The 26,282-nt window shown below is 39.9% G+C and overlaps 1 protein-coding gene across 2 annotated transcripts in view; it reads right to left on the bottom strand.

Annotated features, from left to right (window-relative positions):
• Positions 1-26,282, bottom strand: part of GRIA1 (glutamate ionotropic receptor AMPA type subunit 1) — a 192,073-nt gene that overhangs the window by 127,351 nt on the left and 38,440 nt on the right. For both annotated transcript variants that reach the window (XM_036751410.1, XM_036751411.1), the window contains exons 4-8: positions 18,585-18,746; positions 17,662-17,829; positions 6,520-6,624; positions 949-1,059; positions 2-208 (exon numbers count right to left, since the gene is read on the bottom strand). In XM_036751410.1, the coding sequence (XP_036607305.1) occupies positions 2-208; positions 949-1,059; positions 6,520-6,624; positions 17,662-17,829; positions 18,585-18,746 (753 nt within the window). The remainder of the gene's footprint in view (position 1; positions 209-948; positions 1,060-6,519; positions 6,625-17,661; positions 17,830-18,584; positions 18,747-26,282) is intronic.

The raw sequence follows: 26,282 nt of genomic DNA, 5'->3' as shown, positions 1-26,282 counted from the left end.
CCCCATAGACCAGTTCCCCAACCATGCCATTCCAGGCCTTCGTGTCAGGGTCTCGGGCACCATACTTTCCATCGCTCACTATCTCCAGCCGATAAGAGTAACCTACATGTTTGGCAATCTCAGCTGCTAGCTCTACACAGTAGCCCTCATAGCGGTCATTGCCTTCAAACTGGTTGGCATTCTTTTTTAGCATCACATAAGGATCTTCCTGGAAAAGGGGAGAAGGAGAGAGAAACAATTTTACAGCTAAACAATAAAAATTTTATGTTTTATGAAGTAATTTCCTGTTCATTAATATTCCTATTTTATATATAAGGAAACTAAGGTCCAGATGAGAGGTGTGGTATAAAGCAAAGAAAAATAGATTTAACATTAGATGTTCTGGGTGGGAATCCTGGCTCTGCTGTTTATTACCGGTATAATATGAGTTAAGTCATTTCATTTCTCTGGGTCTCAATTTTCTCATTTATGAAGAGAAGGGGTTGAACTAGGTGATTTTTAAAATCACTTCCAGCTCCAAATCCTCTGAACTTCCAAGCAATTTGTCCAAGGTCACAAATCTGGTTGCTGAGAGGGTAAATGACCCCAGATCTGCCTACAAGTCCAGTGTTTTTTCCTACTACGCTAAAGCTTAACCTCAATCCAGACCTAAGCCATAGCCAGAATACCTTTTTTCAAATCTCAGCAAAGATCTCACCTTCTATAAGAAACATTTCCTCATCTCCCTAAAAGCTATTGAATTTCCTCTGTTGGCTATCTTCATTTTATCCTGTGTGTATCCCATTTGTACATAATTATTTGCCTGGTAAGCTCCTTGAGAGTAGAGACTTTCTTTTTGCCTTCATCTTTTGCCTTTCTCCATATCCCCAGCATTGAGCACAGAATTTGGCACACAGTAGGTACTTAATAAATGCTTATTGACTGACTGCTCTAAGCCTAGGTACTCACTAGGATGGTTGTGACAATATATGTTCTGTTCTGGACGCTGGAGTTATCTCCACCAGCCTGGGCATCAGTGGCTGCAGGGACAAACTTGTCATCTTCATTCCAGTAACCAATCTGTTAATGAGAAGATAGTAAAAAACACGATGAGGATGTTCCACTGTATTTTTCCACAAATACCTTATTCTTTATAAAGCATTTTAATAGACAGTTTCTTATTTGATTCTCAAAACTAATTTGTGAAATGAGTATGGAAGAAATTGTTATTTTCACCTGGAAAATGATGATAATGACAAAGACACATATACATATATTATACATATATGTAACACATATATATATATATGTAATACACACACATACATACATATATATACATATATGTATGTATATATATATATATATACATATATATGGATATATATATATATCACTTCAACTTTTCAAAGCACTTTCCTTAGAACTATGTGGGGTAGGCAGTAAACATATTTTTCCAATTTTCCAGATGAGGAAATGCCTTTCCTAAGGTTACAGTGTTACCTAAAATAAATCTCTGCAAATCTACGATGTATCACCTGGTGGTCAACTTTTCTGATGATGAGCCTCTCAATAATTAGCTAGACATTCAGGTGACAGACACAGACTCCATTCATTATAGAAGCTCTATCTTGGTAGAACTTTGGCATATTTGTCGTTCAGCATCTATAACCTTCAAGATTCCATGGTCACCTGATGGCTCTTCTGGGGTGCCAGAGAACTGGGTGGCTTGCCTTATTTCCTTGGGACCACTGACTCTGGCATTCAGTGAAAAGAAGAAACATTCCTTTTGGCCCCTTGCCTCAGGACAAAAATGACCTCAGATTTGGACCAATTCCCAGCCAACATCATTCATAGACAAGGCCAGCTTGAGTCTCTGCAGTTGTCTTAAGTGCTTCCTATTCTGAAGGTCACTGAAAGGTGGCTGTCTACTTGACACTTAAGAAAGATTGAGTTCAGGATTGGAAGGGGACTTACAGTCATCAAGTCCAATGCCCAGCTGAATCACAAATGCCCCATCAAATGTGCCCAAGTAGCTACCCTAACTCTACTTGAACGATTCCAGTAGTAGAAAACTCATTACCTCTCATAAGTTTCAAGACAGGTAATATAGTGCAGTGGTGTGAACACTGGGATTAGAATCCAGAGACCTGAGTTTGAGTCCTGAATGTATCCTATCTACCTGTATAATTACACAGGTAAGTCATTTAATAGCTCTTACCTCCAGTTTCCTCATCTGTCAAATAAGGGGGTTGGACTAGATAAGTTCCTTTCCACTTATGAAATGCTGTTCCTATGAATTGTTAGGAAGTTCTTCCATACAATAAGGTGATATCTGCTACCCTGTAACTTTTACACCTTGTTCCTAGTTCTGCCTTTTGAGACTAAGCAAAACAAATCTCATGCCTCTTCCCTATGACAACCCTTCCTGTAATTGTTTATTCATTTTTTTCAGGGGGAAAGGCAGGGCAATTGGGGTTAAGTGACTTGTGCAAGGTCACACAGCTAGTAAGTGTGTCAAGTGTCTGAAGCCGGATTTGAACTCAGGTCCTCCTGACTCCAGGGCCAGTGCTCCACTCACTGCACCACTTAGCTGCCCCAATCCTTCCTGTAATTAAAAAAGGTGATCATATCCTCTCTAATACCCTACTGATGGTGAAAAGCCTGTGGCAGGTCTTGAGTGCCAGTCTTAGGAATCTGGATATTCTATAAGATCATTACTGTGGGAAAAAGAACAAGAAAGACTAGAAGGAGAAGATAAAGGATTCAAAGAAGAGTGATTAGGAGGCTCGTGCAGTAGTCTAGATGAGAGATCAGTAAGTCATTCAATAAACATTTACTAAGTATCTAATATGCGCCAGGTACTGTACTATTTGATTATATTTGACTCCAAGAGGGATTTTCCCAAGAGGAAAAACCCATTTGGGCTTTTCTTGGCAAAGATACTGGGGTGGTTTGCCATGTCCTTCTCTAGCTTATTTTATAGATGAAGAAACTGACACAAACAGGGTTAAGTGACTTGCCCAAGGTCACACAACTAGTGAGTATCTGAAGCTGCAGCTCACGTTTTCCTGAATCCAGGCCCAGCACTCTAACTGTTCTACTACCAGACCATTAAGGATAGAAGGTAGCACTATTGAACCCTGGCTCTGTTTCTATTTTCCCTAACAAGAAGCATAATTGTTATATCGCAAAGAGTAGACATAGCTAATGGGAAGCTGAAACCCATGATTCAGGAGATAATGAGCACCTGTCCTTTCAGAGTACTAGTTACTAGGCTCCTAAAACTACATCCTGGGATGATGAAAGAAATGTATTTGTTGGACCATTGCTACTGATTTTGAAAGATTATGGAGAATGGGAAAGATGTCAAATATTGGAAGACAGGCAAATATTGTCCAGATTTCTAGAAAGGGTGAGAAAATTGTACTGTGCCCTATGGGCCAGTGGATTTTGACTGATTCCAGACAAAATTCTGAAATCAATGATCAATGACTATCTTATAAAGGGAGCGGGGATCACAAACAAGCAGCCTGGCTTCATAAAAAATGAGATCTACCAGGCTATTTCCTTTTCTGAGGGAGTTTATCATGCCACTTGTGGACAAGATGTGGGCTCAATGATGGTATAGTTGGATGGATTCGAGAGTGGCTGAATGACTGGCCCCAAAGTATAATCATTGAGGGGCTAATATCAATTTGGGGAAAGGTTTCTAGTGAAGGGCCTTAGGCATCTCTGCTGTTTAACATTTTTACAAATAATCTGTATAAAAGCATATCTAAATGGTGTGGCAACATGGTGCTATGCAGTTTGGGATTTGTAGTTAGAGGACTGGGGTCCAGATCCTGCCATTGTTAGTTACCGCTTGTGTGAGTCTGGCCAAATCACAATCTCTCTGAGCCCTAGCTTCCTCATTTGTAAAATGAGGGTATTGGACTATATGATTTCAAAGGTTTCTTCCAACCCTATACTTATGATCCCCAAGAACTATAAATAGATGGCATGCTTATCAAATTTGCAGGTGACATAAAGCTAGGAGGCAGATCTTATGTGCTGGATACCAGAATCAAAATCCAGAGATTCTGCCATGTTAGAAGAATAGGCTGAATTTAATAAGGTGAAATTTAATAGGAATAAATGCACAAGTTCTGATTTGTGTCCAAAAATAACTTCACAAGTACAAAATGAGAGGAACATGGCTAAACAGAGGCTAGTTTGAAAGAAAAGATCTCTGTGTTTTTATAGACTTCAAGCTCAATTAGAGTCAATAGTATGATATGGAAGCCAATGCTAATATGATCTTAGGTTGTATTGACAGTCAGTCAATAAACATTTGCTGAACACCAACTACGTGCCAGGCATGAGTTAAGCCCTGGAGATACAAGGGCAAGAGATAGTCCCTGCTCTCAAAACGCTCAGTGAGCGAGGCAATATGAAAACAATTAAATACAAACAACTTACACACAGGATAAATTGAGGTTAATCAATAGAAGGAAGGCACTAGCACTGAGGGAGATTAGGAAAGGCTTCTTGTAGACAAAGGCATTTGAAGGAAGCCAGGGAAGCCAAGAGGTGGGGATGAGGAGGGAGAGTGTTCCAGGCCTGGAGGACAGCCAGTAAAAATGCCTGGAATCTGAAGACAGAAAGTACCTTGTGTGAAGAACAAAGTGTAGCTAATGTCAATGGATTGAAGAGGAAGTGCTTCTGAATAAGAGGTAAGAAGACTGGAATGATACTGGAATGATCGGGACTTGGGAGACAATAACCCATCATACTATGCTTTGGTGAGATCACATCTGAAGTAGCATGTGCAACTCTGAGTGTCACATTGCAATAAAGATATTAATAAAATCGAGAGCATCTCCCAGAGGACAACTGGGATGGGGAAGGGCCTTTGACTAGACCAGGGCTGTCCAACCTTAGGTTTTTATTGAAACAATAGACAATGTATTTTGATTTGCCATTTTAGGGAGAGCTCTGCAGTAGCCCAGTTTTATTTACTAAAGCATTTATGTAAATTTCTATGCTTGTAGGTGGGCCACATAAATCGCCCTTGGGGCAGCATGCGGCCTGCAGGCCCCATTTCAAACAGCCCTGGACTGGATCCTGCTATAGGGAGGAAGGGCAAAAGAAATTGGAGATGTTTGTTCTGAAGAGGAAATGACTTAGGTGGATATGGTTACTATCTTCAGGTATATGAAGGGCTGCCATGGAAAAAAGAATCACATTTGTTATCCTTGAATCCAAAGGATGTTATAGCAATGGGTAAAAGTTTCAAAGGGTTATTTATAGTCCTGATGCAAGAGAAAAACAAAACAAAAACAACTTAACACTGAGAGCTATCAAGAGGTAGAATGAGAAACACATTTTTAGATATGGCCAAGGAGGAAATTTTGCCTGATGATGCATATTTGTTGCAAGGATTCTTTTTCTCCTTTATTTTTTCAACTTGGGGGGAAGGTAACAGGGAGGGAAAAATAAATGCTTATCAATTGAAAAAAAATTCAAAAGAAAATAAAAGCTATCTAAATGTGTAGTGGGCTACATTGAAAGGTAGTGGCTTCCCTTCATTGAAGGTCTTTAAGCAAATACTAGACAACAATTTGTTAGGTATGGTGTAGAAGGGAGTCTTGTTCACTTGTAGGTTGGACTACATAGCTTCAGAGGGCCCTTCTAACCTTGAGATTGTGTTTATTTGTTTTTTGTCCATAGCAACAGAAGAAATAAATAACCATGAAGGATTATAATCAGCATCAGTGGAGGGGTAAACCCATCTATAACATCACTTTTAAGGTATCCTCATCTTTTAAGGCATCAAAAGTTGGTGCCCATAGAGCCTCATCCAAGGATTCAGATACAGCAGTAATGATAACAACAGCAAAAAGTATCATGGTAACACTGAAAGTTTGCAAAGAGCTTTACATATATGATGCATATCAAAATATCTGAGTAACAAGGGGCAGCTAGTTGGCTCAGTGAGTAGAGCACCAACCCTGGAGTCAGGAGGACCTGAGTTCAAATCCGCCCTCAGACACTTGACACATTTACTAGCTGTGTGACATTGGGCTTAACCCACTTAACCCCAATTGCCCTGCCTTCCCCCCTGCAAAAAAAAAGAAAAAAATATCTGACTAACAAATGAGTGCACCTATCTTCCTCTGCATGGGAAGACAGTTAAATTCTTGAAAAATACTCACCTTGAGTTGAACAATATTATAATTACTTAACAATAATGATCTTTTGTCTATGTATACCATTATATTGTTTGAAGAAAACTTTCTCAGACAATTTGATCTTCACATCTAGCCCATTTCATAAATGGCAAAGTTGAGACTAAATACATCTTGCCCAAAATTCTTCACAAAGGAAGTGGTAAAAGTCAGGGCACAGAACCCAGGTCTCCTGATTTCCAGTCCTGGACTGCTTTCATGGTGCCACACTGCCTCTCAGAGTCACACTAGTAAGTGGAAGAGAAGTCAACAGTCTGTGGCTAGAGGCCCAGTTCTCTCCCATGGGAACCAAAAACATTATGTTCCTTACCTTCCGAATACCATCGTGTTTCATTTCGATCACATGGAGGGTGTAGTTGGTCCGTCGCCCTTTCTCATTAAATTGTACGTTTCCAGTCAAGCCTTCAAATCGTACCTGAAGAAGAGAAAACCAAGTGGGGAGAAGGATGAATTCAGAAGCCTTTGATTGTATCTCAGTTTCTATGAACCACTCATTCAGAAGCGTAGCCTTTTTTCAAGGTTAGAAATGATCTTAGAACATTAAACAGGAAATGTCAGAGCTGGGACTTTAAAATACAATATCAGAACTAAAAGGGTATTTGGAGAGTATTTAAAAGAGTGTAATTCTCGCCCTTCCCCTCCTCCCTGCTTTTAACAGTGAAATCAGTTTCAAAGAAATGAATTGCCTCGCCCAAGGACATAATACTGAATTTAGGGTAGAGCTCAGAGTAGCAATCAACTATCCTGAATTCCAGCCTGATAGCCCATTATAGACCCTCGGCAACATGTATTGTTCAGGGGACAAAGTGCTCTGTCATCTCTATGCAGATGACCACTACACCTACTAGCCCTGACCTTTATAGAAAGCTCAAAACTAGTATCTCAAATGCCTCATAGGACAAATATGCCTGAATGTCTGACTAGTAGCACAAACACAACACATCCCAAACTGAGCTTATTATCTTTTCCTCAAAACCTTTTATTTCTTAAGTCTTTATTTATGTCAGCGATATCAGCACTTACTCAGTGCTCATATTTGAAAACTTTAAATTATCCTACCTTCTCCCTCATACTTCCATTCAATTAGTTGCCTTATCTTTGGGATCTACTATCACAAGTTATCAAACTTGTCCCTCCTCTACTTTTTTTCTCTGCTACTACCCTAGAGAGGAGAGGGTCCTCAGTACCTCTGGCTGACACTAGGCAACAACCTTCTAATAGGTCTTCTTGTCTCCAAGCTCTCCCCATTCCAAACCATTCCAGAAGAGTTACCAGAACAAACATCTTTACAAATAGATTTGGCCAGTTAACACCTTTGCTCCACTCCCTTTTACTGCTGCTTGTTATCTACTGAGTAAAGTCAAAACACAGATTAGCATTCAAGGCAGTCCACAATCTAGTACCACCCAACTTTAAATCATATTATTTTATATGCAAATATATATACACACACATATATACACATACACATATATATGTATGCCTTATCTCATATTATTCTTTCTAAGCTCCAGCCAAACTAGACTACTTACATCAACTGGACCTTTCCCACCTTTAGGCCTTTGTTTACATTGTTTACTCTTCCTGGAATGCTCTCCCTCATTCTGCATGTTGAATTTCTATCCATCTTCTTGCCTCCTCCTCCAGGAAGCTTACCTTTCTCCACCCCAATCACTAATGACCTTTTGATTCTTAAACCAAACATACCACATTGTTTACACCTTTATGATAGATTCATCATGTTTCATTTTGTATTACAGTTATGTTTATGTGCCATAACCCCCATAATGATGATTCCATGAAGGCAAGGACCACTCGTTTTTTCTAAATGCTTCATTTCTCGCAGCACTGAACATAATATTCTGCTCATAGCAGAAACTTAATAAATGTTTGTCGAATTAAATAAAATCACCCATCTCCTCTAATAGATGAGGAAACAGGATAAGAGAATTAAGGGGATTTGTCCTTTGTTTCACAGATGATAAGTATTAGAGCCTGGACTTGGCTTTTCTGCCACCAGAAGATGAGTTTCCCCCCCAAACACACCAGATTGCCTTTCCAAGATTAAAAAAAATACTTTCTTATCATTTGACTAATGGGAAAAGCAGAGAATTCATGATAAATAAGTGTGTGGCAATGTCAGTAAAACTACAGCCTAGACAGAGGTACAGAGTTGGACTAAGCTTTCCATTTTCTTGAATTGTACAGTCTCCATCCATCAGGTCCAGAGCCTTCTTGGTGTCTCCCTGTGATGGACTAGATGGATGGGGATCAGGGATTTCTCCTTGGCTCCATCCTCCTCAGGCTAAGTAAGATGCTTACACTCACTTCTCTATTATCTGCCAACTCCAGGAATGAAAAATGAAGACTTCACCTTGGGCTTCCTGTTTGAGGTGCCAGGAGTCAGCATGGGGCCCGTCTGAGGAATAGTTGAGTATAACTCTTTTATATTGGCTGGATGGGATTGTTGCTGCCTGGGGGACCATTTGTAACACTTTGTCTGCTTTGGCCATCACCAATATGTGCTCTCGCTTAAACTCATGATGGCAAAACTGAGGGAAGGGTGGAGGGGTGAGGTTGGTGACAAAGATGAGGATAATGAGGATAATTTCTCCATAGACATCCCAGGACCCATCTTAAGGCAAGTGATTATACTATTTCCATGCTGAGTTAATAAGGTGGCATGGTGTAGTGGTGAGAGTACTGGCGACCTGGGTTGTAAGTCCTGAGTTTGCCACTGATTCACTTTGTGAACCTGGACCCTTAGCCTCTCTAAGCCTCAGCTTCTGCATCTGTAAAATTGATGTAATGACCTCTTATCTACTTACTTCACATGGCTACTACACAGATTGAATGAAGTAGAGGCACCTTGTGTAAGGTGACTGCTTGTTACACCTCTCTGGCCTTTGGACTGTGAAGAAATCCCCATGACTGAATTTTGGAAGATGAAAAAGAAAAATATGCATTTAAGGGAGCGGGTCTTCTATATGTTGAAAGACAGGAACACTGACCATGGGAAGAAGATTAAGAAGGGCTACATCAGGGTCCTGAGACTTCAGATATATCCCAGGGGAGAAAAAATACTGTCTAAGCCATAGCTTTTACTCACATTCTGACAGATTAATACTGTAAAGCAACTCTACAGTGCTCTCTGTGCTCAAGACCTCAGGTTACTTACATCACAGCCTAACATGTAAGACTTCCCCAGGGATGCATGCAACACAAAAGGACACTAATAGATAAGGAACTCTACCCAGCAACATCAAATCCACACAACTATACTATTTTCCCCTTGCAACAAGGCCCCCCATGCTTTCCCTGTCCCTCCTCCAAGGACAAGCTCGGCATTAGTATAGTTCGATCATACTCCAGTGGCAGCAGTGAAAGCCCAGCTTCTCTCTGCCCTCAGGATCTTCAGGCAGTCCTTTGCAAAAGAGAGAGAAGCTGGTGCTCAGTTCAAGGCTGTGACTTGTTGCTGCCTTTCTGCCTCCACAGTCCAACCACTTTGACTTCTTTGTTGGGATAATAATGAAGATAGTGGCAGAGGATGCACTTCTCAAGAGTCAGTCATCTCTTGCATTTTTTGCCTTCTTGGCATTCAAAGTCCTTTAAAGCCCAGCCCCATGCCACATTTCCAGTGTTCTTATACTTAACTTCCCAACATGTACCCTTCAATCCGGTGACACTGGCCTCCTGGTTATTCTACAAACAAGATATTCCATCTGTCAACTCTGGACATTTTCTCTGGCTGTCTCCCATACCTGGAACACTGCACTTCCTCATCTCTACCTACTGGGTTTCCTGTCTTCCTTTAGGGTTCAACTTTTTCCACCTTCTCCTAATTTTAATGCCTTCTTCCTCTTAATTATTTACTATTTATCTTGTATACTGCTTACTTGCAGATGTAAGTTTATTATGAGGCAAGTAGGTAGCACAGTGGAGAAAGTGCTGAGCGTGGAGTCAGGCCCAGTTCAAATCTAGCCTTAGATACTGATGGCTGCACACCTTGGACAAGTCACTTAATTTCTGTTTGCCTCAGTTTATTCCGTTGTGAAATGAGGATAAAAGCACCTAACCCAGCAGGGTTGTTGTAAGGATCAAACAAGATAATATTTGTAAAGCTCTTAGTACAGTGTCTAGCATATAGTAAGCATTACATAAATGCTAGTTATTATCATTACTATTAATCAGATCTCCTTGAGGGCAGAGACTGTCTTTTGCTTCTTTTTGTATTCTCAGTGCTTAGCACATAGTAGGTGCTTAATAAATGTTAACTGACTGATTGATTGTCACACGACTTTCTGATTTTCTGATGCACCCTTAAAATGTGAGATCATCACTGCTTAGAGGCCCCCACCAACACCCCCTCAATTATACATCATTATCACTAGCATCATTTGACTTGGCTTTATATAATTCTTTACATTTTAAAGGTGCTCTGACATACATTATCTCATTTGATTTTTACAAGACTTCCACAAAATGAGTAACATTATAATGTTACAGGCCAAGAAACAGAAGCTCGGAGAAGTGATGAAACCCCCCAGGATCACACAGCTGACACCTGAACTCAGATCTTCTAAGTTCAATACTAGTGCCACTATATCATATTGTCCCTTCATTTTTTTTTCCTAACTCCTCTGTTCACTGTATCATGAACCACATAACAGGAATGGGTTGTAATTATCCCTCCACCCCCTGTGCCAGGCAGGTTATTTGAATGTGTTTAGAAGACCCTTATTAATGGTAGCCAAGAATCTTAGGGCTCCTTAGCACTTGGATATCTGAAATCAAAACTATCCTACCTGGCACTTAAGATGCTGCATAATCAGGCCCACACTGTCCTATCTGACCTTCTCATTTACTGCTTTCTAACGCTAATCATTTACCCAGTCTCTGCACACTCCCACAAAAATGTCCATTGCATCTCTCCCCTTTCGTGCTTTTGTTCATATTGTTCTGCTTTCTTGAAGGTGGCATCTCCTTTCTCTATCCTTTAAGTCCTCCTACCTCCAGAACCGTCTTCAGATCCTTCCAGCTTTCAGAGATCTCTGGACTCCTTTAGTAGAATGCAATTTAGCCCTGAATTTTGTACTGTCTTGTATTGTTTGATGCTCTTTCTTAGAGCTATCTTGTCTCTACTGCTAGACTCTTAGCTCCTTGAGGCCAGGGACCACATTGTATACTTGAAGATAAAGTGTGGTGTAAAGAAAAAGCCTTTAGGCTTGGAGTCACAACTTCATCTTTGTCCTGGCTCTGCCACTAATTAGTGAAGCAACCTTGGGTAAATCATTTCACTTTTCTGGAACTCAGTTTCCTACTTCATGAAATTGAAGGATTAGACTAACTGATCTCTGAGATTCTCTCCAGTGCTAACATTCTATGACTTTCATATCACCCATGGTGCCTAGGACAGTCTGGACACATTGGAGGTACTCAAGTAATAATGACTGACTGAGTGACTGATTAATTGCTAAAGCACAGAAAGCCTGAGATGCTTATTTCTGGATAACTATATTCTTAACTGTAATCCACTAGTCAATACCTGGGCACAGATGGGCAGCATATGGCAGCATATGGACACCATACCTTTTCTTCTGCTGGCCCTGTTTCCCAGGAACGCCAAGTGTTTTTAGAGATATTTGCTCATTAATCTTTCTGAAGTCCATCTCAGACAGAAGTAAGAGAAAAAGGATTATGATTCTCACTTATAGATATGGAAACTAAAGTATTACGGAGAACTAGAGAAGGACCAATATGTGCTAAGTCTAGTGTTTTAAGACCCAAATTCTACTAGCTCTCCTATGTTAGATTTTAGACGCTCTAACTATTCTATACTCCTCAACCCTTCCAATGGATTTAGGGCTGTCTCTCTGGCAATTCTAGGCTATAGGTCCTCCAATTGTGCTATACCTTGGACCCTCTGACTTTCTTACACCTTTGAGACCTCCTGTGTGCTATAGTATGATCTTAGATCTTTTCAGTTGGGACACAGATGAGAGTCATTCAACAACTACTTCTTAAATAAGGGTATAGAATACTGTAGTAGGTACTATGAGAGGCGCAAAATTTAGAAAAGACACTATCCCTGTTCTCATGGAACTTGGTTTAGTGGGGGTATGTAATATGTAAAGATTTAATATCATTGCTACTACTAGCACTACTCAGAAGAACTGAAAATGAATATCACATAGAGGGCAATGGAGAATCCCATGGTGGGTATGAATAGGCTATGACATAACCAATGAAGAACTTTGAACAACAGTAGTAAAAGATGTTATTAGTGAAACGTATGATGGGAGGAAAAGATACGGGGCAAAGGATGATAGGTGGACAGCCTGAGTGCTCCACTGGCAGTTTCATGAAGTTAGGAGAAATTTAGAGAGACCTCTAGCCTATTGGGTAGATCTCCTGTAGTGAATTTTTGGAAGGACATGAATAATAGCCACACACAAGGGACAGGAATGGATGAATTGGGATTTTCTTCAATGGAGGGACTGACCAAATCAAACATCAGAGATTAATTTGAGTATTTTATTCCACACTATGCAATAGTTAAAATAATAACTAATTCAGAATAGACTATGATGAAAACACAGACAGGCAGGCTAAAAATTTATAAGTGAATTGCTTGGAAGACAATATTTTTGACCAAGGCAACCACGGACAGATTTATAAAAGAGGTAGAATTTAAACTGGGTTTTAAAGGAAGATTTCAAAGGGAGGATAAGGGACGAAAGTGTAGCGGTGAAAAAGTGTGGTGTGTATTTGGGAGAGATGGAGTAGATTAGTTTGACTAGAGAATAGAACATATTGAGGGTTGGAAAGGTAAGGTGGTACTTCTCCATCTCAACCCTTGACATTTTACTTAAATATTTTATAGCATTATGTGTTGATGCTCCCTTCATCACCTTGGGCTCTTGGTTTTTCAGTCTCTTTAATTCCCACAACCTTTATTCCTCCTTAGCTACCTAGAGAGATGGTCACATTTATGACCTCACCATCACCCCCAAAGTTTTTATTTTCAAAATAAAGAATTCAGAAATTAATTGATTCAACAATAACCTCCTATGCTTTATATGGTAGTGTTCTCAACTCTCAAATCCCTTGTTCCCGTGTCCTTTTATCACTCATGTTTTGCAAAACTATAATTCTAGAGTATTTCTACCTCCTGCTTTTCCTGCTCTGATTTGCATATTACTGAATCCTGCTGAAGGAAGTTACAGAATAGTGTTGACTACAAATTTATGCTATTTAACCTTAACTGAGCTCTTACTATAACAAGGCAGTCTTTTGACTCTTCTGTAATTGATTTTCTATCACACTCCCTCAATGTTCACCTTTATACAGGTGATTCTCAGATCTATATATCTGGAAAGACTGGAGCACAGTCTTTCTCTTGGTCCAGTCCCACAAAATCTAGCCTCAGATACTCATTGGCTGTGTGACCTTTGGTTGAGTCACTTAACCTCTCTTTGTCTCGTTATCCTTAGCTATAAAATAGGGGTAATAACGGTTGCCAAACCACCCTGCAGGGTCATTGAGAGGATCAAGTGAGATAATATTTGGAAAAATAATTGCTTAGCACAGTGCCTGGTACATAGTAGGCATTATAATGTTTATCTCTTCTCTCCCCCACCAATCACAACTGATTATTAGACATTTTGAACTAGATATATTAGGCACTGCAAACTCAACCTGTCCAAAAATGCACAAATCTGCTCCTCTTCTGCATATCACCATTTCTTCTGTCCAGGGAAACCCTGTCCTTCCAGTCATGAGAAGTTCACAACCTTGGAGTCATGCTTGACTCCTCATCTCATCCAATACATCCAATCAGCTGCCAAGTTTCATGAGCTATGTTTCTGCAGCATTTCTTATATTCACCGCCTCTTTTCCATTCCTGTGGCCACTCTTTTGGACCACCTCTCCCTCAGTACTTCTCACCTGGAGTATTGAAAAAGTATCACAACTATTCTCCACACCATTAGTTTTCCTTTCCCCAATCCATCCTCTACATGGATGTCAAAGAGATATTCTTAAAGCACAAGTGGCATTATGTCACTTCCTTGCTAAAGTAACTACAGTGGCTTTCTGTTACCTTCAGGAGTAAATACAAATTCATCTGTCTGGCATTTAAAGTCCTTTACAACCTGGTTCCAACCTACCTTTCCAGACTGACCATACATTACTCCCTTTCATGCACTTTCTCTAGTCCAGCCAAACTGTCCATATCACTGTTCCTTGCACATGACAGTCCATCTCCCATCTCTGTGCCACTGCACAGGTTACTACTCCATGCCTGGAATGTGCTCCCTCCTCATCTCTGCCCTTTAGAATCCCTAGTCCCCTTCAAAGCTCAAGTGCCATCTCCTACATGACTCTCTTCCTGATTCCCTAGCTGTTCTTCCTCAAATTACTTGGCATTTTCTATACTTGCTTTATTTATACAGTGTTTTTATGTGAACATATATTTTTGTCCATAAAATATAAACTCTCAGAGGGCAAAGAATGTTTCATTTATGTTTTTTGTACCCCCAGTACCTGAAACAGAGTAGTCACTTAAAATAAATGCTTGTTGATTGATGCCAGATTGTGGAGGGCCTTGAATGCCAGGCAGAAGAGATTGGATTTTGTTTGGTAGGCAAAGAGGAGTCACTAATGACTTGAGCTGATAAATGACATGACACAAATTGTGCATAAGATTACTCTTATAGTAGTAGCTCAAAGGGTGGAGGGAGGAGAAAGGGAGGAAAGGACTCTGGAGGCAACTTCAACAATCTATATGGATCTGGAATAGAATAGTCACAAAAGGAATAGAACAAAGGAAGTGGGTTTGATAAGTCTATTGAAACATCTGTCCTTCTTAATATTTTTTTTTTTTCTCCCCACCAGGAGTATAAAACCATCTTGGTTAAGTGTTAGAATTATATTTAGAATGGCAATACCAGAACCCCTGGACATAGTGACCTGTGATCTGGCATTGTGGGACTCTGATCATGGTTTCTTAAGCTGTGACAAAATGGAATAGGGTGCCTTGGGGTGTAGTTGGTTCTCCTGTCAGGAGATCTTCAAATGGAGATTGGATGGCCACTTTCCAGGGATTTCTGAGGGGGGCGGTTCTTCTGTTCTCTTTCCATAAGAGTAAAGCTATTATTATAAGCAATGAGGCCAGGAAGACAATTGAATGGGGAGAAGTCACAATCATGCATGGGATGCCAAAATGGTCAGCACTTGCTACAATGAATAGTCCAATTGTGTTTCATAGCCTATGAACCCTAGACAGAGAGAAAGAAGCAAACAACTCTGTCACCGCAGGTACTTGGGCAAAATCAATGAGCACGAAATATCACAGGTGAACAGAGAATGTCAGAGCTGGAAGTGACCTGAAAATTTAAAATACCAGAGATCATTTTTACAGAGAAGGAAACTTTGGATCAGAGACCCTTAATGAATTATTCAAAGTCACACAGCTAGTTTTTGGCAGAAGTGAGACTAGATCCAGGTTATCTTCAGAATTTGCACTCTAGTTATTTTTCTCCTACCTCATTGAACTAACTTCCCAATTCAAAGACTGCAAATTAAGCTCTATATTCATGAGAGCATCTTTAAAACATGGAAAAAGTAGCCATCAGTTTGATTCAGGAGCACTCCAGTGTGAAAGCAAAGAGATGACTAGGATGACTTATGCCAGTTTCTTCTATCGCATTTTATGATGGACAGTGACTCAGTATAACAAATTCCTTCTCTGATCAGCCTGGTCCCTGTATATATGATCCGTATCCTTTTGGTCCCAGAGGACAGACCCACATTTTCTCCATCACTTAATGCAACCCAGTCAATCACAGTGGAAATGCAGAGCAGCTGCTGCTGAACTCCCTAGGGGCCATAGTTGCTGGAATCATGGAAAGTGAAAGAAAGTGAAATGGAAATATTTACCAAAATTGGCTCCTCATTCAAAAACCCTCATCTCCTCCTCAGGGAGCCAAGCTCTACCTCTGATAAATGCAGTCTTGTGAACAGACCCTGAGTACAGTCACCAAAAGACAGAGGTGATCCCCCAAAAAGTGTGGTTTGATAGCAACCAGGAACTCAATCAAGGAATCCCGGATGTGGAAGGGACTTTGGAAGTCTTCTGGTCCAATCCTTCCCTGAACAAGCATTCTTACTATGACATACACAGGAAGCAGTCACTGAACTTTTGCTTTAAGATGTTCCTTGGAGGAGAATCCACTGCCTTCAATGGCAGTCTTTTCTACGTTTGGATAGCCCTAATTGTAAGAATAAAACTTCTAACATCAAGATTAAACCTTTTTCTGCAAATTTCATTCATTGATCCTGATTTTGCCCTCTGGGGCCAAACTGAATAAGCCTAATCCTTCTTCCACCTGAACATAATTCTCATCAACTAATCTTCTCTAGGCTAAACATTATGAGTACCTCTAACTAATCTTCATCCTGATCACTCTATGCTAAAAGAGCAACTGATGATTATCTCTGTAAGGGGCACTAGTTAGTAGTGACCCAAAAAATGAAAAAGAAATATTTGCCAAATTTGGCTTTGAATTCAAAATCCCCAATCTCCTCCCTCAGAGTGTACCTTCTCCCAAATCCTCCTCCCAATCTCAAGGCCTGGCCAATAATAGTATGTGATATTCCACTATTATTGATTCATTCTTTGGGGTTATTCATGCTTTCTTACATTTAATATTCTTAATAACACTCTCTATGAGAAGAGAAAGATATTTCGTGTCCAGAAAAAAAATCCAACTTTAGTCTGCCCTAGTTAGTATGTCTAAGGTACTGTTTTCTGTTTTGGGCATCAGATTTTAGGGAGACCGTTGATCAGCTAAAGAAATTGGAGGTGTTTTGTATGAGGAAGACAAGACCTGGAGAAACATTGTGGATGCCTTTCAAATAGCTTAAAGGTTGATCTGGGAAAGAAGAATTAGATATTTTCCAATTGGCTTTAAAGAAAGAACTTAGTCCAATGGGAGAAGGTCCAGAAAGGCAGATTTTAAGCTCAATATAAGAATCTATTCCTCACTTCCTAATTAGAAGGGTTGTTAACAACAGAACTGAATTCCCAAGTGGAAGCTGGATGACCACTTACTGGGCATACTGGAGAAGAGAATTAATCTATTAGGCAGGGCATCAGACTTAATGACCTCTGAGGTACTTTCAGCTCTGAGATTTTTAAGTTTCAAAATATTTCAATGGTACAAGATGTGACAAGGTTTTACAGCATAAGTTATTTAGCATTTTTTTCTAGTTAAATCTATGAAAGTTGGCAGAAGCAAATATGTGACACTTTGGCCATTGCATTTCTCCAACAACAGAATTCTGGCATGTTCTTACCTGAATAAGATGCTATCTGCATGTTGGTCTATAATCCTGAAACCACATATGTGACACCCCCTAGAACAGTGACATCCCGCTTCCTTTTCCTCACCTGCTGTAGAGCCCTCTGGATGTCAATCCCTTGGCCCCAGGGCACAGCTGGATTGGCCAAGCAGTCCCCAGCATTCCCCCTGCGGGAGATATCAATACGTTGCTTCCTCAAGCTCTGGAAGGCCTCCGCCATCACCCTAACGCCATCATATGTCAGTGCCGAGGTATACTGGGAAAAAGAACAGAATAGTGTTATGTGTGTGTGGGTTTTGGATTGAGAAAGCTATTCTAATACGTATTACATAGTCAGGTTTGAATTGAATTACAAGATCATAGATGTAGAACTGGAATGGATCTCAGAAGCCATCTGGTTCAACCAGCTCATTTTAAAAATGAGCAAAAAGAGGCCTAAGGATTCAAACCCAGGACTTCTGACCCCAGGGTCAATGCTCTTTCTAGTGTACCACACCATCTCCTGAGAACAGGAAGTAGGCAATTAAAGGAACTAGAAAATCTTTTAAAGATTAGATTTTAAGAGCTACAAGGAGTCTTAGAGATGGTCTAGTCCAAGCCCCTCATATTTCAGGTGAGGAAATTGAAGCTGTCAGAGGCGATTTGCCCAGTACAGCTTATAAGCAGAAGAATCAGTGTGATTTTAGTGGAAAGGGCACCAAATTTGGGAGTTAGGAAGACCTGGATTCAAATCCTACTTCAATTTTCTTGCAGTATTCTTTCCAATATAACACACTGTTAAGCTGCCCATGAGTTATTAAGGCTTGATGGACTTCTCACAAGAGTGAATTAAAAGAGTTAACATGAGTTAACTCTTGACTGACCTCTCTATCAGAGAGCCTCACTCAAGAAAAACCAATTAGGATGAGAGGTTTCCCAGGCACAGTGGCATTAGACAACTACAGGGATGAAACCCCATTAGAATGATAATGGAGATCTGTAGCCTCCTCTCTCGCACCCACAACCACTCACTTTCGGCTTCTTCCAGTCAACGCGGGTGTGATCACGGACGTCATTGTTTTTCCACTGCTGTAATATCTTGGCCGGGATGGTGTCAGTGTAGTTTACCAACTGGAAACCAGTCACATTGGCACCACTCTCCTTAAACTTAGCCAGATCCATGTCCATGAAACCCTGTGGAAGGGGAGGGAAGAGGGAAAGGACCCCCCAGGGTTAGAACATATGGTCCTGGATTAACTGGTTCATTTAACAATGTTATAAAAGATGTCAGAGGGAAGGGGGAAGAGGAGGGAACAAACATATATCAAGCATATTTGATGTTCTAGTAACTACTAAGCACTTGGCAAATATTATTGCACTTAGTCCTCACAATGACCTTGGGAAGTAGGTGCTATTATTGCCTCCATTTTACAGTTGAGGAAACTGAGGCAGGAAGAGATTAAGGTTACTTGTTACACAGCCAGTAAGAGCCAGAAGGAATATTAGAACATGTGATGTTAAAACTGGGAAGAACCTTAGAACGTGCAATGTTTAGAAGCTGATGAGCCATTAGAGTGCATAGAAGACATAACAAGGTTTTGCAGCCTAAATTATTTTAGCTCTTTTTTTTCCTAGTTAAACCTATTAAGGCTGGTAGAAGCAAATATGCAACTCTTTGGCCACTGCATTTCTCCAACAACAGAGAGTTCTCGCATCCCATCTTTTACAGGAAGGCTTTTCCAATCCCTTTCAATTCTAGTACCTTCCCTTTGTTAAATATTTCCTATTTATCTGGTATGTAGCTTGTATGTGCATGTTTATTTACATATTGTCTCCCCTATTGGGTTGTAAGCCCCTTGAGGACAGGGACTGTCTTTTTCCTTTTTGCATCCCCACTGCTTAGCATAGTGCTTGGCACAGTATGCGCTCAAGCAATGTTTATTGATTGCTTGTCAGAACCAGAAGGAAACCAAGAACACCAAGTGGCAGAATTGGACAGGATTTTACATCACATAACAGAATTCAACTAGGGCTCAGGAACTTTGTGCTCTAGTCTTGGTTCTGCTGTGGACTTCTCTGTGTCTCTTGTTTTTCCCTCTGTAAAACAAGGATGATAGACTCAGTGATCTCTAAGGTCTTCCAGCTCTAACATTCTGTGAACCTATTTTTGGTTCCCTAGGAAATGTGGTTTTGTGATGAATGAGTTCCTCACATAACTGCGTCAGTCCTGGCTTTCCAGCCTCTCAGAACCCACTCAGCATTTCATGCTACCCCGTGTGAGTAATGAACAGGCCATGCAGGATGATGCTTTGTGTGACCTCTCCATCCACACAAAATGGAACTGGCCCTAAGTATTGAGGTCTACCAGGTTTTATAAAGTTTAGAGTTTATAGTGATCTTTGAGGTTATTGAGTCCAGGTCCCTGGTTATACAGACGAGGAAAGTGAGGTTTAGAAGTGATCTGCCTAAGGTCATAGCTCCAGTAAACAGTACAGTAGTAGATATTTACAACACGGACTTCCTCACAACTGTTCTCTTTTTATTTTCTCAGGACAGGCCTTAACTTTTTTTGTGTCTTGGACCTTTTTGAAAATCTACTGATGTCTACAGACCTTTTCTTAGAATAATGTTTTTAAATGCACAGAATAAACTATCTATGATTATAAGAAAACCCAATTATATTTAAAAAGTCATCAAGAAGGTGGACTAGTGAGGTGGAGAAAAGGCAGTGACTAGCCTGAGCTCTCCTCAAAAACTCTCTGAACAACTTTAAATAATGCCATAAAACAATTCCTGGAGCAGCAGAACCTATAAAAGGATAGGGTCAATTAATTTTTTCCAGCAAAAGACAATGTAGGAGGTCAGCAGGGGAGGTCTGTCACACCTGAGTTAGAGCAGAGCACAGTCTACCAGAGCCAATGCCAGTGCAGACTGGGCCCTACCAAACCACAGGCAGACCTTGGGAGCCACTGAATTAGCAGTGGCAGTAGCTGTTTCTGAAGCTCTCAGCCCACAGACAATAAGGGGGTTGAACAATTGGTCAGAAGGAGATTATAGGTGTCTCTTTGCTAGCAATGAGGCAGGATTCTATTGCTTTGCCCACACTTGGATCTAGGTTGCAGTCCTGGGTTGCAGTCCCAGGGTGAGAAGGAGCACTAGCACATCAGATATTATGACCATAGTAGAGCGGGGACCCTCATCACAGCTTCAAGGCAGAAAAGAGTCATTGTGGCTGTTCACAGACCAGAGCACAGGCCAGGAGAGGAGTAGACACCTCTCCTTAGATCATACCACCTTGGAAGAACTGAAGACTTACAGGTCCCTAGAAGTATTTCTGTAAACAGCAGAACAAAACCCCTAAAGCATGGGACAGCGCACTGTCCACCCTGGAAGCAGAGCCTTATGTTAACAAACAGCTGAAAGTCAAGTAATAGGCTAGGAAAAGGAGCAAACAACAGAAAAAACCTCTGACTATAGAAAGTTACTATGGTGACAAGGAAGATTAAAACATACACTCAGAAGAAGACAATAAAGTCAAAGCTCCTACACCCAAAGCCTCCAAGAAAAATACAAATTGGTCTTAATGCATGGTAGAGCTCAAAAGGATTTTCCTGAAAATCAACAAGAGAGGCAGAGGAAAAATTTGGAAGAGAAATGAGTGGTGCAAAAAAATCATGAAAAATGAGTCAACAACTTGGTAAAGGAGACATAAAAATATACTTAAGAAAATAAAACCCTAAAAAACAGACTAGGCCAAATGGTAAAAGAGGCACAAAAAACCAATAAGGAGAAGAATGCATCGAAAAGCAGAATTGACTAAATAGAAAAAGAGGCATAAAAAATTCACTGAAGAAAATAATTCCTTAAAAATTAGAATTGAGCCAATGGAAGCTTATGACTTAATGAGAAATCCAGAAACAATAAAACAAAGTCAAAAGAATGAAAAAAAATATGTGAAATATCTCATTGGTAAAACAACCGACCCAGAAAATAGATCAAGGATAGATAATTTAACAATTATTAAACTACCTGAAAGCCATGATCAAAAAGGAGCTTAGACATCATCTTTCCAGAAATTGTCAAGGAAGACTGCCTTGATATTCTGGAGCCAGAGGGTAAAATAGAAGTTGAAAGAGTACACTAATTAACTCCTGAAGGAGATCCCAAAATGAAAACTCCCTGGAATATTACAGCCAAATTGCAGGACTCCCAGGTCAAGGAGAAAATATTTCAAGCAGCCAGAAAGAAAATTTAAGTATCATGGAGCCACAGTCAGGATAACTCAAGATGTAGTAGCTTTTACATTAACGGATCAGAGGGCTTGAATATGATATTCCAGAGGGCAAAGGAGCTAGGATTACAGCCAAGAATCACCTACCCAGCAAAACTCAATATAATTCTTCAGAGGAAAAAAATGCACATTCAATGAGATAAAGAATTTTCAAGCATTCTTGATGAAAAGACCAGAGGTGATTAGAAAATTTGACTTTCAAATACAAGACTCATGAGAAGCACAGAAAGGTAAACAGGAAAGGGAAATCAAAAGGGACTTAAGGTTAAACTATATTCATACTTGGGAAGATGATACTTGTCAGTTATAAGAACTTTCTCATTATTAGGGCAGTTAGAAGTAGTATATATAGACAGAGGGCACAGGTACAAGTCAAATATGAAGGGATGATTTCTAAAAAAATAAAATTAAGGGGTGTGAGAGAGGAGTGTACTGGGAGAAAAGTAGAGGTAGAAGAGGATAGGTTGTCTCACATAAAAGAGGCAAGAAAAAGATTTTAAGGTGGAGGGCAAGGGGGGGAAGTGAGGGAATGTGAGTGAACCCCATTGCCATCTGAATTGGCTCAAAGAGAGAATAAAATACACACTCAATTGGGTATAGAAATCTATTTTACCCTCCAGGAAAATAGAAGGGGAAGAGGAAGGGGGAAGGGGGCATGATAGAAGGGAGGGCAGATTGGAGGAGAGGGTAGTCAGAAGCAAAACACTTTTGAGGAAGGACAGGGCCTAAGGAGAGAGAGAATAGAATAAATGGGCATGGGGGAACAGGATGGAGGGAAATACAATTTTAGAGCAAGTTTCTCTGATATGAAAGTTTCTTAAACAGATAGAGAACTGAGTCAAATTTATAAAGATAAGAGCCATTCCTCAATCGATAAATGGCCAAAACATATGAACAGTTTTCAGATGAAGTAATCAAAGCTATCTATAGTCATATGAAAAAATGCTTTAAATCACTATTGATTACAAAAATGCAAATTAAAGCAACTCTGAGGTACTACCAGATTGGCTGAAGTGACAGAAAAAGAAAATGCTAAACATTGGTGAAGATGTGAGAAAATTGGAACAGTAATGCATTGTTAGTGGAGTCATGAACTGTTCTAATCATTTTGGAGAGCAATTTGGAACTATGCCCAAAGGGCTATAAAACTGTGCATATCCTTTGAGCCAGCACTACCACTACTAGGTCTGTATCCCAAAGAGACCATAAAAAATGGGAAAAGGACCCATATGTACAAAAATATTTGTAGCAGCTCTTTTTGTGGTGACAAAGAACTGGAAATTGAGGGGATGCCCATCAATTGGGGAATAGCTGAACAAGTTGTGAAATATGAATGTAATGGCATACTATTGTTCTATAAGAAATGATGAGCAGGAGGAGTTCAGAAAAACCAGGACTTACAAGAACTGATGCTGAGTGAAGTGAGAAGAACCAGGAGAACATTGTACATAGTAACAACAATATTGTATGATGGCCAACTATGAGAGACTTAGCTCTTCTCCATAATACAAGGATCCAAAACAATTCCAAGAGACTCATGATGGAAAATGCTATCCATATCCACAGAAAGAATTATGGCGTCCGAATGCCGATAGAAGCATACAATTTTACACTTTTTTTTGTTTTTTTCTTACTCATGGTTTTTCCCTTTTGTGGTGATTCTTCTTTTACAATTTGACTAATGTGGAAATATATGTAATATGATTGTACATGCATAACCTATATCAGACTGCTTGCTGTCTTGTGTGGGGGGAGGGGGGAGGGGAGAGAGGGAAGGAGGAAAATTTGGAACACAAAATCATATAAAAATGAATGTTGAAAAGTATTATTACATGTAATTGGAAAAAATAAAATACTATTAAGTAGAAAAAAAACAATTATCAAAATATTAAAAGAAAAGTTAATAAACTCTAGGTCAAGAACCTCTCCAAGTCTAGGAGACCATTAAAACATGTTTTCATGCTCTGGAGTTAAAACACACACACACACACACAAGGAGGCATCTTCATCAGTTAGCTAGGTGGTACAACAGACGCAATGCTAGATTCAGAGTCAGGAAGATCTGAATCTAAATTAGATCTCAGGCACTTTGTGATCCTGGGCAAGTTACCTCACTTCCGTTTGCCTTGATTTCCTCACCTGTAAAATGGATAATTAATAGCACCTACTTCCTAGGGTTGTTGTGGGGATAAATGTGATGATATTTATAAAGCACTTTGCAAAGCTTAAAGGGTTACATAAATGCTGTGCTGAGGAGATGTTTGGCCTTGGAATTATCACTTCAACTAGTATTGTTGGGAAGAGTAACAGAAATACCGAAGAAATAGCAAAGTCACAAATCCAGACTTATAAGTCAACAGGAGTTCCAGGTTCAAATCTTAACTGTATCACTAAACATGTACATGATCTCAGACAAGTTTCTCTCCATCTCTCAGTCTCAGTTTCCATATCTGTAACATAAAGGTATTGGAACAGAATCAAGTGTTCTTAACCAGTAGATCTGTGAACTTAAAAAAAAATTATTGATAACTGTATTTTAATACATGGCAACTCATCCATAACTTATAGTATTAGAAAATTGCTTGGGGATATTGAGAGGTTTCCCAGGATCACACAACCAGTATTTGTTAGAAACAGGACAGAAATCCTGGAAATAGGTTTTCTCTGGCTCAGAAGGGAGATAGCTGCAGGAATTAAAGTTATATTCCATAGGTGTCAGTAGGAGCCAGAAGGAATCTCTACCAACTGTGCTCTTTTCAGGCCCCATCTCCCTCTTCCCCATAGCTAGCTCTATCTGGAAATGGAAAATGCACTTGGGTGCAGCTGCTAAAAAGGATTGGCAAGGAAAGGGGCAGGGCTACAAAAAGGGACGCAGTACTTGCCAAGGCACCATTGCCCTCGAATATCATAAATGGTTTGACCAGGACTTGAAATGAACCGGAGGAGAAGAATTAGAGTAAGTAGCTTGTTCATGCATGGCTGTTTGCATGCCATCTCCCTCATTAGACTGTTAACTCCTTGACAGCAGGGTTGTCTTTTACCTTTGTTTATATTTCTAGTGCTTAACATCCTTCCTGTCACATAGTAGGTGTTTAATAAATGTTTACCATTTGATTGACTGTTGACCTACCAACGTCTCTATGTTGACTGGAATTGGACACAAATGGCCCTAGAACACTGCTGATTATAATTATAAAAATGTGCTCAGCAGCTCTGTCCTTATGGCTTGTAAATATACTCAGTTCATACTTGAGCTAAGCAAAAATCACATACTAATACCCAACTGAGAACCAGTTTTCTAGCTTATAAAATTCTCAAAGGAAAATCTTAAGAACCTGACTTCCTCTAAAATCATCCTAGTGATCACTTCTGTTTATTTGATTTGTCTAAGTGTAGATGTAACCCAAATTTGCATTAATAATAAACATGTGTCCCAGCTCTGTCACCATGTTTGCTGGGTGACTCTTAGCAAGTCACTTAAGCTCCCTGGGTTTTAATTTCCTTATTTATAAAATGAAGATAATAGAAATATGATCTTTAAAGTCTTCACATTCTCACCGTTAATGCTAACTCCAAAATTATCAACTCTTTGAATTTAATCCCTTGAGTAAGGGCCACCCTTCCTATTTGCAAGAGGCAAGATTGTACATGTGGATTAACTTGATTAGCTGTAATTTTGGCATTTCTGGTTAATAATACACTACATTTACCTACATAGTGTCCCCAAAATCCTAGTGCAGTTTTAAGCTATTAAAAAGCTGTTTTTCATTGGGACCCAATAGGGCCCCAGGATTAATTACATAATCCTTTGTTTGGCATTCAAAGCTCTTCATAACCTGCCTCTCTCCTATCTTTTTCATCTTATACTTCCTCCTACTTCTCTTTCTCTCTCTCCCCATCCTATACCGCATATTCTTTGATCCAGTGATAATGGACTCTTTGATGTTCCTTGAACAAGACATTCCATCTCTGGATGGCCCTGAGCATTTTCACTGGCTGTCCCTCTTGCCTGGACTTATTTTGGTATACCCCACTATTTCATGGCTTACACAAAGATAAGCAGGGCCCAGAAGTGAATTAGGAGATCATTCTGGATTCTATTTGGTCAATCTTGCAATGCTTTCAATGATCTCAAACTGATCCCTATTAGCTATTCCCTGAATTTTACATTCCATCTCCACCTGGCATGAATTTTTGTGTGTGATGGCACAAGCCATCCCCTGTGCTTAGCGTGCATTTATTTCATCCCTTCCTCATTGCTACATCTCATAATCCTCTCTTGTTTTGAAGCTCAGCCTAGGTATGGCCTCCTCCTTGAAGCAATCACTGATTCCTCCTCCCCTTCTTTCTGGATGTTAATACTGTCTCCTTAACTTATATATGTGTAATGGAGATGAGCAGGAGAACCTTGCCTAATCTGCCCTGGGCACTTTTTCGGA

This window comes from Trichosurus vulpecula, chromosome 3, assembly GCF_011100635.1.
Source record: "Trichosurus vulpecula isolate mTriVul1 chromosome 3, mTriVul1.pri, whole genome shotgun sequence".
Classification (NCBI taxonomy): Eukaryota; Metazoa; Chordata; class Mammalia; order Diprotodontia; family Phalangeridae; genus Trichosurus; species Trichosurus vulpecula.
This window is presented reverse-complemented; position numbering and strand designations above follow the sequence as displayed.